The sequence below is a fragment of the Augochlora pura genome, chromosome 10 (genome assembly GCF_028453695.1).
Source record: "Augochlora pura isolate Apur16 chromosome 10, APUR_v2.2.1, whole genome shotgun sequence".
Classification (NCBI taxonomy): domain Eukaryota; kingdom Metazoa; phylum Arthropoda; class Insecta; order Hymenoptera; family Halictidae; genus Augochlora; species Augochlora pura.
Window position 1 is genome coordinate 14880893 of NC_135781.1, and position 15804 is coordinate 14896696.

General features: G+C 33.8%; 2 protein-coding genes across 7 annotated transcripts in view; both read right to left on the bottom strand.

The window, feature by feature from the left end:
* The window catches only part of Ipk1 (Inositol phosphate kinase 1), a 248619-nt gene extending 239137 nt beyond the window's left edge, over window positions 1–9482 (bottom strand). For all 6 annotated transcript variants that reach the window (XM_078192833.1, XM_078192828.1, XM_078192831.1 and 3 more), the window contains exon 1: window positions 9217–9482. In XM_078192833.1, coding sequence (XP_078048959.1) covers window positions 9217–9243 — 27 coding nt within the window. In that variant the 5' untranslated portion in view covers window positions 9244–9482. The remainder of the gene's footprint in view (window positions 1–9216) is intronic.
* Window positions 9483–14790: 5308 nt separating this feature from the next.
* Window positions 14791–15804, bottom strand: part of Ryr (Ryanodine receptor) — a 50380-nt gene continuing 49366 nt past the window's right edge. Inside the window, exon 61 of the mRNA XM_078193012.1 lies at window positions 14791–15801. Coding sequence (XP_078049138.1) covers window positions 15639–15801 — 163 coding nt within the window. The 3' untranslated portion in view covers window positions 14791–15638. The remainder of the gene's footprint in view (window positions 15802–15804) is intronic.

Here is a 15804-nt window from a genome sequence, read left to right on the forward strand (position 1 = left end):
GTAATTGTAATATAAGTAGGGAAACATTACGCCTGCTTCATCAAGTTTTAATTATGAATTTTGGATAAATACACTTGCATACAATTCGTGCTCCGAATTAATGTACAATATTCATGTAAATACATAAATTTACCAAGCGATGGAGTTTATTATATTTTCCATTTCTCAATATTTCGCCTAAAAGCTTCTCTAATATCTTCCCATCCATCATCCGAATGATTTTAGCCAAAGCTGCTGAAGAGGATAGAAAATCGATCTCCAACATTTTTCACATGACAAAAATTTCAGTGAAAAATTCATTGATACTTTCTAAGAAATTTTTCATATTTGTCCTTTTTTGAATAATTTAAAGGAAATGCAATTCAAGTTCAAGAAACGCCATAAACCTATTTAAGTCTATAAAAAAGCTGTTCATGTACTATGTTTATGGTCAGATGTCGGCATAATTCGAATAAAATTTTGAATAAATTTTTCGAAACGAATTTTATTCGAAAAATATTTCGCATAAATTCTTCGAATAAAATTTGATTCGAACAATATTGCAAATCAATTGTTTGCATTAAATTTCATACGAAGAATTTATTCAAAATTTTATTGAAACAATGGCCAACTTATGGTTTGGAATGCATCATCAGAACAAACAATAGTATTGTAATGTTCTCTACGAAGAAACGTGAAATCAACAAGATATTTTAGACATTAAATTGGTTTAGACTGTAACGTCTGCTGCGTTGGTATCATATTACTTTCCCAAGAAAGAGAGAAATCGATGTTACGCCCCTAATAAGTAGAAGCCAACTAATGAATCTTATTCATAGGTGAGCAGTAACTCAGGCGTTGTTCCTTATTTTCTCTTGGAGTTTAAATTAGCGCGCGGAACAAAGTTTTGTAGGAAGTGATTAGAATTTCAACCGAATAGAACAACCATCTCGTACATGTTAAGTCATGTGATATTCATAAATTTTCTATGGAAACGAAAAAGTTAGTTAAACATATTTACATCGTCTCAAGGATCGTTTCAACACGTTCTTTAGGCGAACATCGAACCAAACATTCACAAGAAAATACGTAATTAACAGACACAAGCGCACGAGGGCGAAATAAATATTTATTGCATCAATTTCTTAAAATTGCACAGAGGCCCAATTATTACTAATCACCATGATCATTGTAATGTACCTAATGTACCTAAACTGATTGTGCATGAAAATTTATTTAACACTAAACCTACCGAGCTCGAACAGTGGCTACGTGCTTTGCCTTAGAAGAATTGCAAGACTGGATTTTTTTAGACTTTCTTCCATTTGTACTATAATTGATGCTTCAATCGTGATATTCAATTAATAATTTCGTATGTAAAAGTCTTTATAACTGAAAGAATTTTATAAGAAAAATTGTGGAATCGGTCGTTTCGACCGACTTGGTAGGTTTAGTGTTAAACGTATATTGTATACTACTCTGTTTGTAGAATCTTGTTTGTTTAATAAATAAGTGTAAATCCACAACACTCTTTATGATGCATATGATTGTATGAAGAGAATGATTAGGAATGTAAATTTTTACAGCAACAACAATAATCCATTCTGTGATTCTTAAATCTTCTGACGAAATTTACGCAATATACTGTCAAATTAAATCTTTATTTATACTATATTTTGTAATCTATGGAGTAATTAGCCCGGTTAGTTAATAATAAATAAATAATGATTAATTAAAAGTCGTTACACATCTTCAAGGAAATATTTAAAAATGTTTTAATTGCACAATTTACTGTAACGAACTACTTATGTTAAAAATTTGTAACTTATGAAACAAAAAGATCAAGTACGCGGAAAAGAATGAATGAAATTATTGTTGCTGCATTCGTGAATCTTACAAGCATTCTATTGTATAAAATTATTCTATAGACCTGTTAATTTAAGCATACAAAATCAAAATTTTTTTCTTGTAAACTTTGTTCTCTATGAAGAACAGATGCCTTTATATAATGCGTAAATAAATAAATTAATTAAAAAATAGCGAAGTGACCAAGTAAATTTAATTTTGGCATTTACATAGAACAATTCGCGTCGGTCACTGTCAGTGCACAGTAGCTTTAGCGTTAATTCTTTTCGATTCATTGCTATACGACTCGTTTTTATGAAATTATAACAGTTCAACTATTGATAATTTGTCGAAAATCAGAAACGTGGTGCATAGAGGCTTTCTGGATTACTCTGGAAAAAACGAGCCTGCAAACACTGTTTCAAGCGACTGTGATTCTCGTTCGGTTCTTTCACCGAGAAACGCAAAATTGATTATCGCTGGCGTGCGGTCACTCGGCATCGCGTGCAGAAGCGTCCAAATAACAATGTCGGCGATAGATGAAAAGTAAAAAAAGGAAGGATCGATTGAAGGCTCGTTCCCCGTTAACTTAGTCGTCGCGTATCGAGGCAGGAATATCGATGGAGCAATACGACGGTGGCCAGTTTCGACAAATCCACGCTCACGGGGAACGAGAAGGAGAGATAGAGGATAGATAGGGGAAAAAAGCCAATACGAAATGGAGGTCGATAACGTGATGACCTCGAAGCGAATCGGCAATTTTACAATGCCGTGGCCTCTCGCGTGAAAGATATACGCGTGATGCGGTGTGCACGGACGCTCTGTTGCCACGTCTTCGGATTCGTTCGATCCTGATCCTGGCAGAACACCGTTCTACACCGAGTCCTCAGATTTTAGCACGTTTACTACCGTCACTATTTTGCTACCTATCTTTGTTGTTCAAATGTTTCGTTATCCCTCTGCACTACGCTTCCTTCCACAACTATGTATCGATTGAGACTTCCGTGTACTTATCACTAAACGCTGCGTGCCTGTTACTGAGGGAATACAGACTGTTTCATAGGTCGAATAAATGAATAAATTTGTTAATTCAAGCATGCTATGTATTAAAAATAGCAAAAACTATAAATACATTCGTTCTTGTCAGTTTTAAGAAGAAACCATACTTTAGCCAGTTTTAGTGTTCGATAGGTTTAGCGTTAACATGTTCATTCATTTTTAACTGAACTTTATATTGCGACATATTAAACAAACTAAATATTATTTAGATTTTTAGATTACAAAAAATACTCAGATACGTTGGTTGTTTAAACGTATGTGACTTCGTGGGATAAACTTTTATATGTTTTAAAAACTGCATATACGTGAGCAGGCTTCGTATTTAAAGATATAATTGTTTTAAGGAAAATAAAAAATTGATTTATCTTCGAACACAGAGTATTGACTTTATAGTAAAGACTTTCTTATCCGAATGTTTATTTCCGTCCAAAAATTTTATTCATGTTTTCTACTAGGGGATAATGCATCTAAATAATAGAAGGATTAAATAATAGAACGTTTGCATACCAGAATATTATCAAAATAAATGTTCGGATACGGGGTCTCTACAGTATCTATATTTATATAATTACATAAAACTTCCTTTCATTTTCTAATTGTGAAAAGGAAACTTTTGTTTCACGCACGATATAAAAAAAAGGTAAAAGACAATTCTAATTCTACTTAGTGCCGTTGGCAGGATTAGCCATCTATCTAAAAATGTACGTGGTATTATTAACTCTTTTAGTGCCAACAGAAATGAAAGAGTATTAGAAGAGAAACATTAACTCTTTTGTTCTTTAGTTCGAGACGATCTTCTTTTATTTTATATGTACTTAATCCATTAATGTTATATTAAAGATTGCTATCCTACGTACTTTAAGTCTAATTTAATACTTCCTAAACTGTACAGTTATATAAATTAACCGATTTCTAGTATAATATTAATAGAAGCTGTAAAGTTAAAAACTAAAACCCTTTGTAACACTAAGGATTAAATATTTTATGCAACATTGTCCAATAATAATGGGAGAAACCTGTTTTTTTATCAAAGATCTTTAATAACAGTCTACGAAAGACTAACCCTTCCGTACTTTTAGAAAAACTTGTGCTAGAAGATAACAACTTCGTTTACTACTGTTATTATTTATAATATACAACGGTATAATTTTCTGACAATACAAGTATACTCCGTGTTACTAGTGAACCATAAGGTAATGAAAGAGTATTTTAGCTTCTTAAATGCAAAAGATCGAGTTTCCCTATACTTTCTTAATCTTTGAAGTTTTAAAAATATAGTCCTAAAAGATATCCTCGATAATCAAAGCTTCTACTAGAAGTTAATTTACTAAAGCAGCATCAAACAACTTGTACAGGTTTATGTTTCCGAATTAAAAACAAATAAAATGCAAAATTGTTCTGAAATTGACAATTTTCTTATTTCAATGGCATCGTTCCACAATCTATTCCATTTTTTTTATTCATTCTCGTTCGAAAATAAAAGAATACCAGTAGTTTTTGTAAACGTCCAAAAACTTTTCTACCAAATGTATGCATTTTTCCATGATCCCCTATTCGCTCACACGCTTTGCGATAAAAAAAATACTAGAACGAAAATAAGGAAAACACCGACATCACTCTAACATGGCAGTTCTCTTTTTCGTGTTTTCTGTTTTTGGCACATAAATATTTTTTTAAATTCCACTTTCATGGTCTATAAAATCTATTTCTGACCCATCGCCTGGGTACACTTTGGCAAGCCTTTTTAATGAAATTAAAACAAATATTTTTAAGAAGTTGTAGGCATCAAACGTATTGTGTTTTATATGCATGTATAGTGGTTTTAAGTTCGCGTTGCCTTCTAAAGCATTTTTATGTGGGTGTATATGATTGTATATACCCACGTAAAATGTTCTTTTTCCGCGTATGACTGATTTTATATGCTTTTGTTTTCTGATTCATTCGGTGTTCTTATTTACTTTAGTAATTTAGTTTATGAATGTTTTATTATTTAAAAATAGTGTTGCATTGTTTTCAAACGCATTAGAAAAAGAAATAAGTGTATGCATAGCTCCTGCAGATAATTTTTCACAAATGGAGACAATTTTTATTTTGTATAGAAATCCTCAATTATTTTGTATAAAAATCATCAATGTGTTTATAGTCTTGATATTTGAATTTTTATAGGGGAGCGTATTTGTAAAATTTGTAGTATTTGTTGTAAATATTGAAGTGTTCCATACATTTCAGGTGAATTCAACAACCATGCTAGCGACGAAGGTATTTGCCATTTTACTGATCGATAGTATTCCATGCCTTAATTTTATAATAGTTGTTCAGTGTATGTTCAGTTTAATGTGTGTAGAAAATTGATAGAATTCTCTAAAAATTTTCTGAAGTATTTATTTGCATTCACTTAGTTAAAAACGATTTTTTAATTTAAAACTGCAGTTTTCGGATGGTTAGAAATATTATTTACGACAATTTAATTAAGGACGGGAGTGTGCAATAGTGGTGGACTGCTTCTGCAGGCACCATAATCAAGTATCCGACTGATGAGAATGTCACCTTATATTTTTAGCTATCCCAAAGTTGTTCGAATAATAATGAGCTAGCGTACGCAGTTCATTAAGGCGATACTCTGTCAACGAGTCGAAATCCTTGTCGCTATCCTCCTACGCTAGATTTAAATGCTTGTATGCTTTGTATGGTATTTATATCACGTGCGCAAGGCAACGCCGACGTTACAGCGTTTGTATACTATAGTCACCCAGACCAAGGAGTGGGAGAAGCTACCTCGCTCCCAGAAGCAGATCTGAACACGGGCAAATGTCTTAAAGCGAGACGACGATACAGGCATATCCCTTAAAGTTTCAGTGACTACTCGCCCCAAGCCAGTGGTAGTCATTCTACATATGCTACCGAATAAGATAAACTTTGTAAAACTGTTGAGAGAGAGAGAGAATTTGCAAACCTATCTTATCCATGAGACGCTTTAGGCACAAATTTGAGACTTCCATAAATAAACTAGGAACTCGGCTATATGAATCCATCAATCAAACACAAATGGCCACATAATAGTATAGCTACTTCGTTATTAAAATAAAACTTTACTAATTGATATAATAACTGCGTGGAAGACTTTAAATGGATAGTTATGAATTTATATGTTATTTATGGATATAATGGATTTATATGTTTTGATAATAAAGACCTCAGATCTTGAAGGTTTAGATAGTCAAAGTTGTAACGCACAATCCTGATGGAAAGTAATCCATTAAACAAATCAAACGTCTACCATTGTACACATCCTCAAATATAATGTTAACTTTTCCACTAATTAGAAAGATTAATAAAATGACCAAACTCGTAGATAGGCCTGGGTAATATAAGAATAAATATATTTATATGATTTGGAAAAGGGACGAGGGCGATCATCATTTCATTAGTACTGTTTAAAAATATTGTAAATCATATTTATGTGGTATAAAATGGCTCTAGAAAATATTTGCACAAAGGACTTTCTGTTTGCAAAAAATTATTGAACATTTTTCGGTATTCAAACTATTCTAATTTTGCATAAAAGAATTATTCAATAGTAATGTTGATGTATTTATCATCACTACGCTAAAGAATTTTATGCAGAATAATAAATGTTTGCATCAATTGCTGGACATAGGAGCCAAGTGTAATTTTTTTCTGTCTTAACTTTAATAAATTGAGACTAATACATTAACATTCTCCGTTTCTTTTCATCGTTTTGCTACTTTATGTTTCACCTGTCTATCATATCAGAATACATAATCCATTTTCTTCTAAGATTGTGTATAATCTAACGAGTAGAAAACTGGAGACGCGTTCGTCTTCAATAAATGCTCCAATAGTTTGTTCAACAACCATAAAATCGGCGAGCTTAAACGTAGAGAAAGGAGTGCCAAGAGTATTCAATGATACCGTACGTAACAGAGAATCTGAAATTAGGAAAGCCTAAAGTTGTAACTAGACGGAAAGAAAATTTTCTGAAACTGTGTGTTAGCAGGTATGCCTCCTGGCTCCAAACCTGGTAGAACCGCCACAGGTAAAACCTGTCCGCTGACGTTGTCTTTTTCCCTTTTACGAGTAGGGCAGGTGGTTACAGCACTCGACTTTCAAATGCGGAAGGATGAAGAAGAAGAGGGGAAAAAAATTCACGTCGAACGCGAAAGAAAAGTCTCTGTGGAAACATCGGCGTCCAGCCTTCCGAACGAATGCGATTTTCCTCGGGTAAAGTCTTCCTCGTAAATCTCACCAGGTGTTATTCCAAGAGGATGAAGTTGTGCGCTTCAACAGAGAGATTGTTCGGAATGGCCAAGAAAAATTGCCAACGCGAGGAAACACGTAGATTTTTGTATATCTTTTAGAATGCTCGCGAGAGAAACTTTGGTCTTTATTGCCTCACCATAAATCAGAGTTTTGTCAATACCGTACTCACGAAATGGTCTCCTCATATTAAAAATCTAAACAGACGAATACCACACCCAGTTTCACATGCGGAACAATGTCTGAGAACTATGGAAGTGTTAGAAATCGAATATAGGATATTTTGAACGTGACTCGGTACGCGTGTAGTAAATGATAACTGTAAACAACCATTGAAATATATACAGTCGACATTCACGGTTTTACGAAAAGATAATTTAAAATACATAAATATTTCTAATTTATCTAATTTATCAAAACGTAATTTTGAATTAAAAAAATGTTAATGTTATTTTTGCGTTATTGTAACATATAAATGTTCTAAAATCAATATATTATATATTATTATCAAAAAACTATCTGCTCTCAAAACAAAAGTTTTTAGGATACCCATAGTACACAATCGCCTACTCCTATTTCACTATAATATTAATAAAAGATTAACTTTTGCTGTGTGTAACACAATGTTAAGTATGTATATTAGTCTAAGAAATATTCCTGTTATTTGATTAATCATATGTTAATACTGAGTTAAGATATTCATAATAACTTAAATATTTATGAATCAATTTGCAAAAAAATTCATTCAACCTTATAAAATAATGTTCTTTGATTGTGATCATTCATGAAAAATAGTTATTTTATTGCATTTTATATACTCATAGTAACACGTAACAGAAACATTTATACACACATACATCTTTCATAATTAAAGTTTTAAGGAATGATATTACTAGGTATAAAAATATTTCTTTCAGTGTATTTCTTTGAATGTAGCTGAAAAGTCATGTGAAACATTCAACTTTTGGCTACTCTGCATGTAATGTAGACATATTGTGTATGCAAAACACAAAAACCTGAGTACATTGGTCTCTTTGCTTGTCATGCACGAGACAGCTGCATATGAAAGTGATACTTTACACTGTGCAACAATGAAACAAGAGTCCCCTTTTGTCAAACTGGTTTGTATGCACATGGATCTTGTGACAAAAGTGACCCTTACTTCTCTTACCGTAATAATAATGAAAATGCATATATTACAATCAAGCTTTCCACATCAAAACACTCATTGTCTGATTCTTCTAATTATCTGAATCTTTGATATAATTTTACCAAAAATATTATTTCAAAATATTATTAAACTCACTGTTAACAATGATACACTATTATTAATTCTACACAATTCAATAAATAACAGTATAGAAGCGAAAAATACATTTCCGTAAAATAAAACAACTATTATAATGTTATATTTTCCTACTGATACAAATAATGATGGTGAATACACTTATTAAATGAAAAAGTAAAATCTAACAAATTTCAATTTATTATGGCCTCTAACAAATTCAAGAATCAATTTATCAATAAATCAATCAAGAAGTGAAACAGAAATATCACGTTGCTATGAACACTCTTACTTAATAAAAACAGAGATCAAACTAGTCAATATCAAAACATTAATTGTACATATCATTCTGTTCGACCTAACAAAAGTGCAAAAAATCTGCAGTCTATCTACTAGTTTTATATAATTCTAAATACATGTTTTTCACAAATAATGTATAATTAAATAAAAATATAAAAACGTGTTTCAATTCAATTCCGATTGTATTAAGGAAAAATGAATGTTTAATATCTGAAATAGTTATGATCACTGTCGATATAGAAGAACTTTAGCCACTTGCATAAGAGGTTCAAATATCGCCGCGAGGGTGCAGCAAGTGATAGAAAATTGAAAGTCGAAAATGCACGGAAGGAGCGCTGCGAGCATAACCGGTCGACGTGTTCTTGACACGAGACTTATGACAAAAAAATATTTTCTTTTTTTGAAAAATGTTTATGGAAAATTATCTAGACGTTAGAGCATTAAAAGCTAATGAAAAAATGATAACTTACTTGTGTGTGTTCACGCGTAGAATGCATTGTCAGATTCAAACTGCAACTGCCGTATCCAACCTCTAACCGACAGGGTGCAGGTTCAAGGTTTCAATTTCCCAGAAAACATCACTTGTCGTCTCGTAATAAATATATACACACTATCACAACGTTATCACTTCGTACATTTCTTCTTTGTGAGAAGGACAATGATTTTGAACACACTTTTCCAACGACATATTCAGAAATAAAATTCTTAGACCCGAGACAGTCGCATGGCATGGCGACCACGGTTACGACTTGATATACACGGTGTTTTAAATGATACGTCACACTCCTGATCTCTAATACTATTGGTTGATTTCAAAATTGCAAACCAATCATTGCAAAGATTTTCTTAGTACGCGGGAAAATAAAGCACATTATGCAAAAATAATAAAAATACATTCCACTGAATCCATAATATTTATAGTCTATAAATGTTTCAAAATTCATCAAAAAATAATTCTTCGGATAAATTTAACATAAGAGCTTAATATATAAAACGATAATGACTGTTAAATATAGTAGTGGATGCACATTAGCGGCATTGCATATTGCCGCCATTGCTTTATTGCCAACATTGATTTCAAATTGAATATTATGAATACATGAAATATTAATCTATGTTATTAATAGTAGTGAGAAGTTATCATTATGTACGTTTTTTTTTACAATGTTAAATATTATTTTTATTTCAATTTATTTCATTTTATTAATTTAATAAATTAAACATGTTACCGTGACTATTAATACATATATACACTTAGCAAACACTTAATGTAAAATATTTTTTTAGATGTTTCTATAATTAAGTTTAAATACTATTTAATATGTCTGTGTATATATACCATATCACATAAATATTAAATGAGTATTGTAAAACTGTATTTTTAAATTGTTCAAGAAATAAATTTCATCGTGATTTAAGTAAATAATTTGTGCATGTGAAATCTGTTGTATAAAATTATACAATCGTACTTTAAAAACTCTTACTGTATGAGAATTTATTAATGAATTAGAGTAAATGTTAACTGTACTAAGTTAGAAGCAATAGAAATTTACAGTAATAAAATTTATATTCATTTTTATGTACATATATAAATAGGAGGTAGTATGTAAATGTTACGATTTGTATTCATATTATCCATATCTACATATTTGTAACTATAATTTTATATTTAATTATTTATAATACTTGATTAAATATGAAATAATGATACTCTAATGAAATAATCATTGGAGTTATAGAATTAAACCAATCACAACATCAGGTTTTGTCACAGACGAGGTATCAGAGTAGACTGGCTATCATATAGGATTCCGTATAAACTAAAGGTTCCCTCGCGCCCTCTGCCTTAGCAATGATTCATATAATAATTTTCCTTGCTCTGATTGGTTAGCGACTTACTGGTGAGATAGTGCTGCCCTCACAGTCTAAGGAAAAGAGTAAAACTAGCGAGAGAGTAAGAGAGCATGAAATCAGTAAAAATACATGTGGAACAAGTCACACCGATGAATGACGTAGCTTGCCTCACTCTATCCTGTTTGTGGCCATACTCTTTCCGCGCATCCATTCAGTTGACGCGCCAACAGAGGCTTACGGCGCGAAATTCGATTTTTAAAAAGCTTCAAATAATAAAATCTGTTATTTCATAGGATAATTGAAAACATACTGTGTAGGACGTTCAATAGACATTGGGGTATGTTGGGAAATAAAATGTTTTATGGAAGTCGCAGAAAGTGGCAGCTATTAGATACCTAATTTAATATTAACCTTCCGCTGTAATACTTTCTATGCGTAACATGTATGTTGAGGTGAGCATTTATTATCTTTTACTATTTAAAAGACCCATTTTATTCCAACACTACTTCACAGTCATTAGCTCTATGTAACTATCGATTTCGAATTAGTTATATAACGATCGAAATTTCTTTCGATCTAAAACTGATTCGAAGTGGGAAACATGTTGACAATTTTCGCAAAACTGAGACAATCATCGCTAATGCTTTTTATAACAGTAAGAAAAATCGCGAATGCGATATTGCGGAGAGTTGCAGCTACAGCATGGGCACTGAAAGCCGAAAACTACTGCAACGTGATTATCTTACAATACTTATTTTGAAATTAATTGAAAAATAAACCAATTATTGGGCGATTATGTCGTCACATCGTTGAGTCAACGCGCAGAGATCCAAGAAAAATGGATTCGAAACGCGACCGTATTTATTCGCAATGCTATTTTTAACCCTGTTAGTGCCGAAGAACGATATATCGTTATTGGCTACTCTTAAAAAAATATTTTTTTCTTATTATTTTGATCAAAGAAGAATTTAATTTCTTATTTCTCCCCCCTTTTTGAATTTGGTAATTATTACATTTTACAAAATTCTTGCAATTTCTTTCCGAAACCTTATCAAACTATATCAAACGAGTTTTGTACATTTCGCTCGGATATACAGGACTCTTTTGCTTGGCACTAAGAGGGTTAAAGCTATTGCATATGTCAATTAAAATGAGATTGCGATTATTTTATTCGCAACAGTATAATTTAAACAATTAAATTCAATGCTGGTGAGAATTCGGGCTGTTCTATTTGCAACGCTAGTGTTGATCTCTGTTTAAAATAATTTGAAACATCGCGTGATTATTTCGCAACGCTATTGAAAGTCGCGGATATGTGGATCTGAGCTGATCGTTGGGACGGCAAAGTCAGCCTAAATACTGCTACTACTACTACTACTACTACAACTATTATTACTACTTCAGCGAGTACTACAACCAATTAACAATGCATATACATAAGACACTATGCTCGTAATATTGAGAATGGTACTCATAAAAGAAGAGAGTGCGACTCACATTTTGATGTGACGTTGGCTCGTGAAGCAGCAGCAGTAGCAACAGCAAATGAAGGCAGCTGAAGAAAAAAAGCAGCAACAGGAAGTGCAGATATGAGGCAGCATAAAAAATGGTCAGAAGTGACCACTAGGGTGGCCAGATATGACTCGAACCACTAGGACGAGTACTGATTACCACGCAACCTCTTGCACTATCGCTCCTTTCATGCTGTGACGATTAACACTTATTCGTACTTAATAATTTTCCTAATAGCATCAGACAATTTTTTTCCGATATTATTTTTATTTACCTACGTTTCTATAATTTGATAACAGAAGAATTTATTTTTACTTCGACGTAGAAGAAATTAATAATATTCATATTTAGTACAGCTTGCATAAAATCTTCACCACGAGTCTGACTCGTTATTACAGTGCAAGGGGTTAAATAACCTTGTAATCACTTGAATGACCACTGATAACCATTTGAGTGTCCACTGACAATCACTTGAGTGACCACTTTTAACCACTTAAAGGGCCATTACTGATCTCTACAATGGTCACTAGTGACCACCGGACCAAGGGTCAGCAGAAATCCATAGAAGTTCAGTGGTTCAGAGCACTTCGCAAGATTATTCGCGACGAGCACATTACGAAATACGACTACTTTCATCGATGAGGACGAGCTTACTAATTGAACAATAACATTTCGCTAAACGTTCACCTGAAAGTAATCGTCAACATTGATTTTCATATTGCGTATTATGCAACCAAATTTCTTTCATTAATAAATTTATTATTTCTGGCTTTTTAATATTTATAACAATTCCGTTTGTTAGAAATCCGATCAAGCAGCCTCTTGGCTGTTTTGACATTTAGTTTGTTAGTGACAATAACTGATTAAATGGGAGATATGAAAAAACTTTTCAATAGGACGTTGGGGACCATGGTTGCGACTCAACAGCTTCGATGACTTCTAGTTGCTTTCCGAATATCTCCAAGTAAGCATCGCTCGTGGAAATTGTCGTAGAAAATGTTAGAAAGAAAATTCGCGGGAAATTGTTCAGTAGAAAAGGAAAACACCCTTTCGGATATCTTCATAACTTCGAAGTGATTAATCAAATGGTCAGTGATTAGTGATAGTGCTGTGAAAATGAATTCCGTTTTAACCATACGGGGACCCTCCGATAGCATCCTTTGCTCCGTAAAATCATTGACCTGGGATCGGTTGAACATTGCACAAGGTAAATGTACCGACATCGTGAATCGTGACTGACATGCCCGAGCAGCAAATGTACTCTCAACTAAATTAGTTAGTTTTCTTTTATATTAATTATTTTATATTTATTATTTTATATTAATGGTATTCTTTACAATGTTTAAGTTCGCGCTCTATGTCTTGTTCATTGGTTCGAACACGACCCAAAACCGTCGTCACTGTTTTAACTCGTAAACAAAATCGCGGATTACATTTTCCTCGTCATGTTCGGAGGATAGCGCATTGACCTCTTACAATGTATGATGACCGATACAGCTGATCTGTATACGACTGTTTCGCGATCGATGAAAAACAGTTGAAATTCGATTCTAAGAAAACGAAGCGTTGTTGGCCATCGTTCGGTATCCCGCAGTTCCTTGTACGAGTCGACAGTTTCGTTCTAGATTTCGCCCGTATAACTTGTCCGGTTTTGAAAATGTACGCGCCGCAAGACCAGTACAAAATGTGTCAATCACCGATGCGGCTGATGTGATAGCTCAGATTCATAGCGCCGTCGCAAATGTACATGCGGAGACGCTTGCGGCCGTCCAAAGACAAGTACCCACTCGGGCGAAATGGTATCTCGATGTGGACGGTAGACATTTCGAGCACCGAATTTGAATTTAATCGGTTCTTTTCAGGGCCACACAAAATAACGCTGGAAGCTTCGGACATGTGTCAATCGTTGAATAATTCGTGACCAGTGTGGAATAATAGTGCAGTGAAAGTGAACGTTAGTGTAATATGTACATATGTGCCGTAGAAATCTACATTAGCAACGGCAAACGAAAAAGAATAAATCTCGCGTTTGGAAATATATGTGGCCAACGTGAAACCAGACTACTCGTCTCGTTGAAGTTTACCTCCCCGTTCCAAAAGGCTAAATCCTGTTTTCTAAAAATTGACTTTACTGGCGGTAACCGAGAAACAAGGATTACTGTGTTCTGGAAATATACGGAGTCGGTGACAAACAAGAAGCTTCGGGGTAGTTTTAGAGTAGTTTTAGAGTGTTTTCAGGGTAGCTTTGGGGTTGTTTTAAGTCAATTATAAAGTAACTTTAGAATAGTTAGAGTAATTAGTAGAGTAGCGCTGTTTCAGAATAGCGTTAGGATAGTTTTTGGGTAGTTTTAGGGGGGTAAGAGGATATACGAATAAACTACGTTAAATGTGCCCTAAAGTTGCCCTAAATGTACTCGAAATGTAACAGTAAATCTACCCTAAAAATGACTTAAATATACCCTACATCTACCATAATTGGGTCCAAAATGTACCGTAAAACCACCGCAAAGGTGCCCTAGGACTGCTATAAGATTTTTGTTATCTGAATATATCGTACAAAGTATTGCTCGAAAGTGTGCGCTTTTTGATTTTACGAGTACGTATCACGTACCTTTTGACACTTTGATAGTCTTAGATTTTTGGATGACCCTAACGGGAAAGAAATCGTATAAAAGGCGTACAGAAGTATGTCTTTCTTTATTCTCAAGTAATCTCTTCGTAGATCGTTATTTACAACGTATTGACATCTTTGATTACATTCGCGATTTCAGTCGTCAATGATCGTGTTGAAAAGTTCTCACGTAGAGGTTCCTTGACACAGTTTTATATATAAACTTTAAACATCTTCAACTTACAATAATTATCTTACTATATAGATCTCAAACATTATGTAGATGAATCAAGTTACTCTTATGCACATAGTGTGTGGTCGGCCGACGTATGAAAAGAAGGCAATCATAACGTTCATGACAATATGTAAGATTTGTGCAGTCGGTTCCCGTAATCCATTGGTTCAACGAAGTAGTCGCAAATTGCCTATCTAAGGAGGAAACTGTTGGTTATACGATCCAGCCACCCATACAAAGTTGGAAAAATAGGTTGGAAAAATATCTTCACCAGTCTCCTAGATTCTTGGTTGTTCGCGCCTGCGAACCATGAACACGCATCCGATCGAGACTGTTTACAACGGTTCGAAAGATGCACGACTCGCTAGATTCTCAACGGCGCAGCGACGCGTACATGTCGCACTCTTGAAACTTTGATATAAGACTTGGAATAACGAGAAACGTCGAATGTAAGAATGTACACAGACACGTTCAACGTTCTAGCCTATTATCAACATACGCGCCTGAACGTAGCTCCCTAAAATTCGATCTTAACCTGACAAATGTTATCAACGCATCCCTTTTACTCTGTGTACAAACCAGAGACTACGATTATTGAAGACGTTTCAGGAAAGTGTATCTTCTTTACGCGATAACGATCGATTGGTCGTTCGTGCATGATCACACGAGCTAAGAAATCTTTACTTCTTTTTCGCCTCCTCTTCCACCGCTTCGTTCTGCTTGCGGAAGCAGTCTCCGACCGGGAAAAAGTCCCAACACCTTTGCTGATACATGTTCCATACGTACGTCTCTTGTCCGGTGTACTCGGTGTCTGGTTTGTTGATTAAGTGCATCAGGAAGAACCTG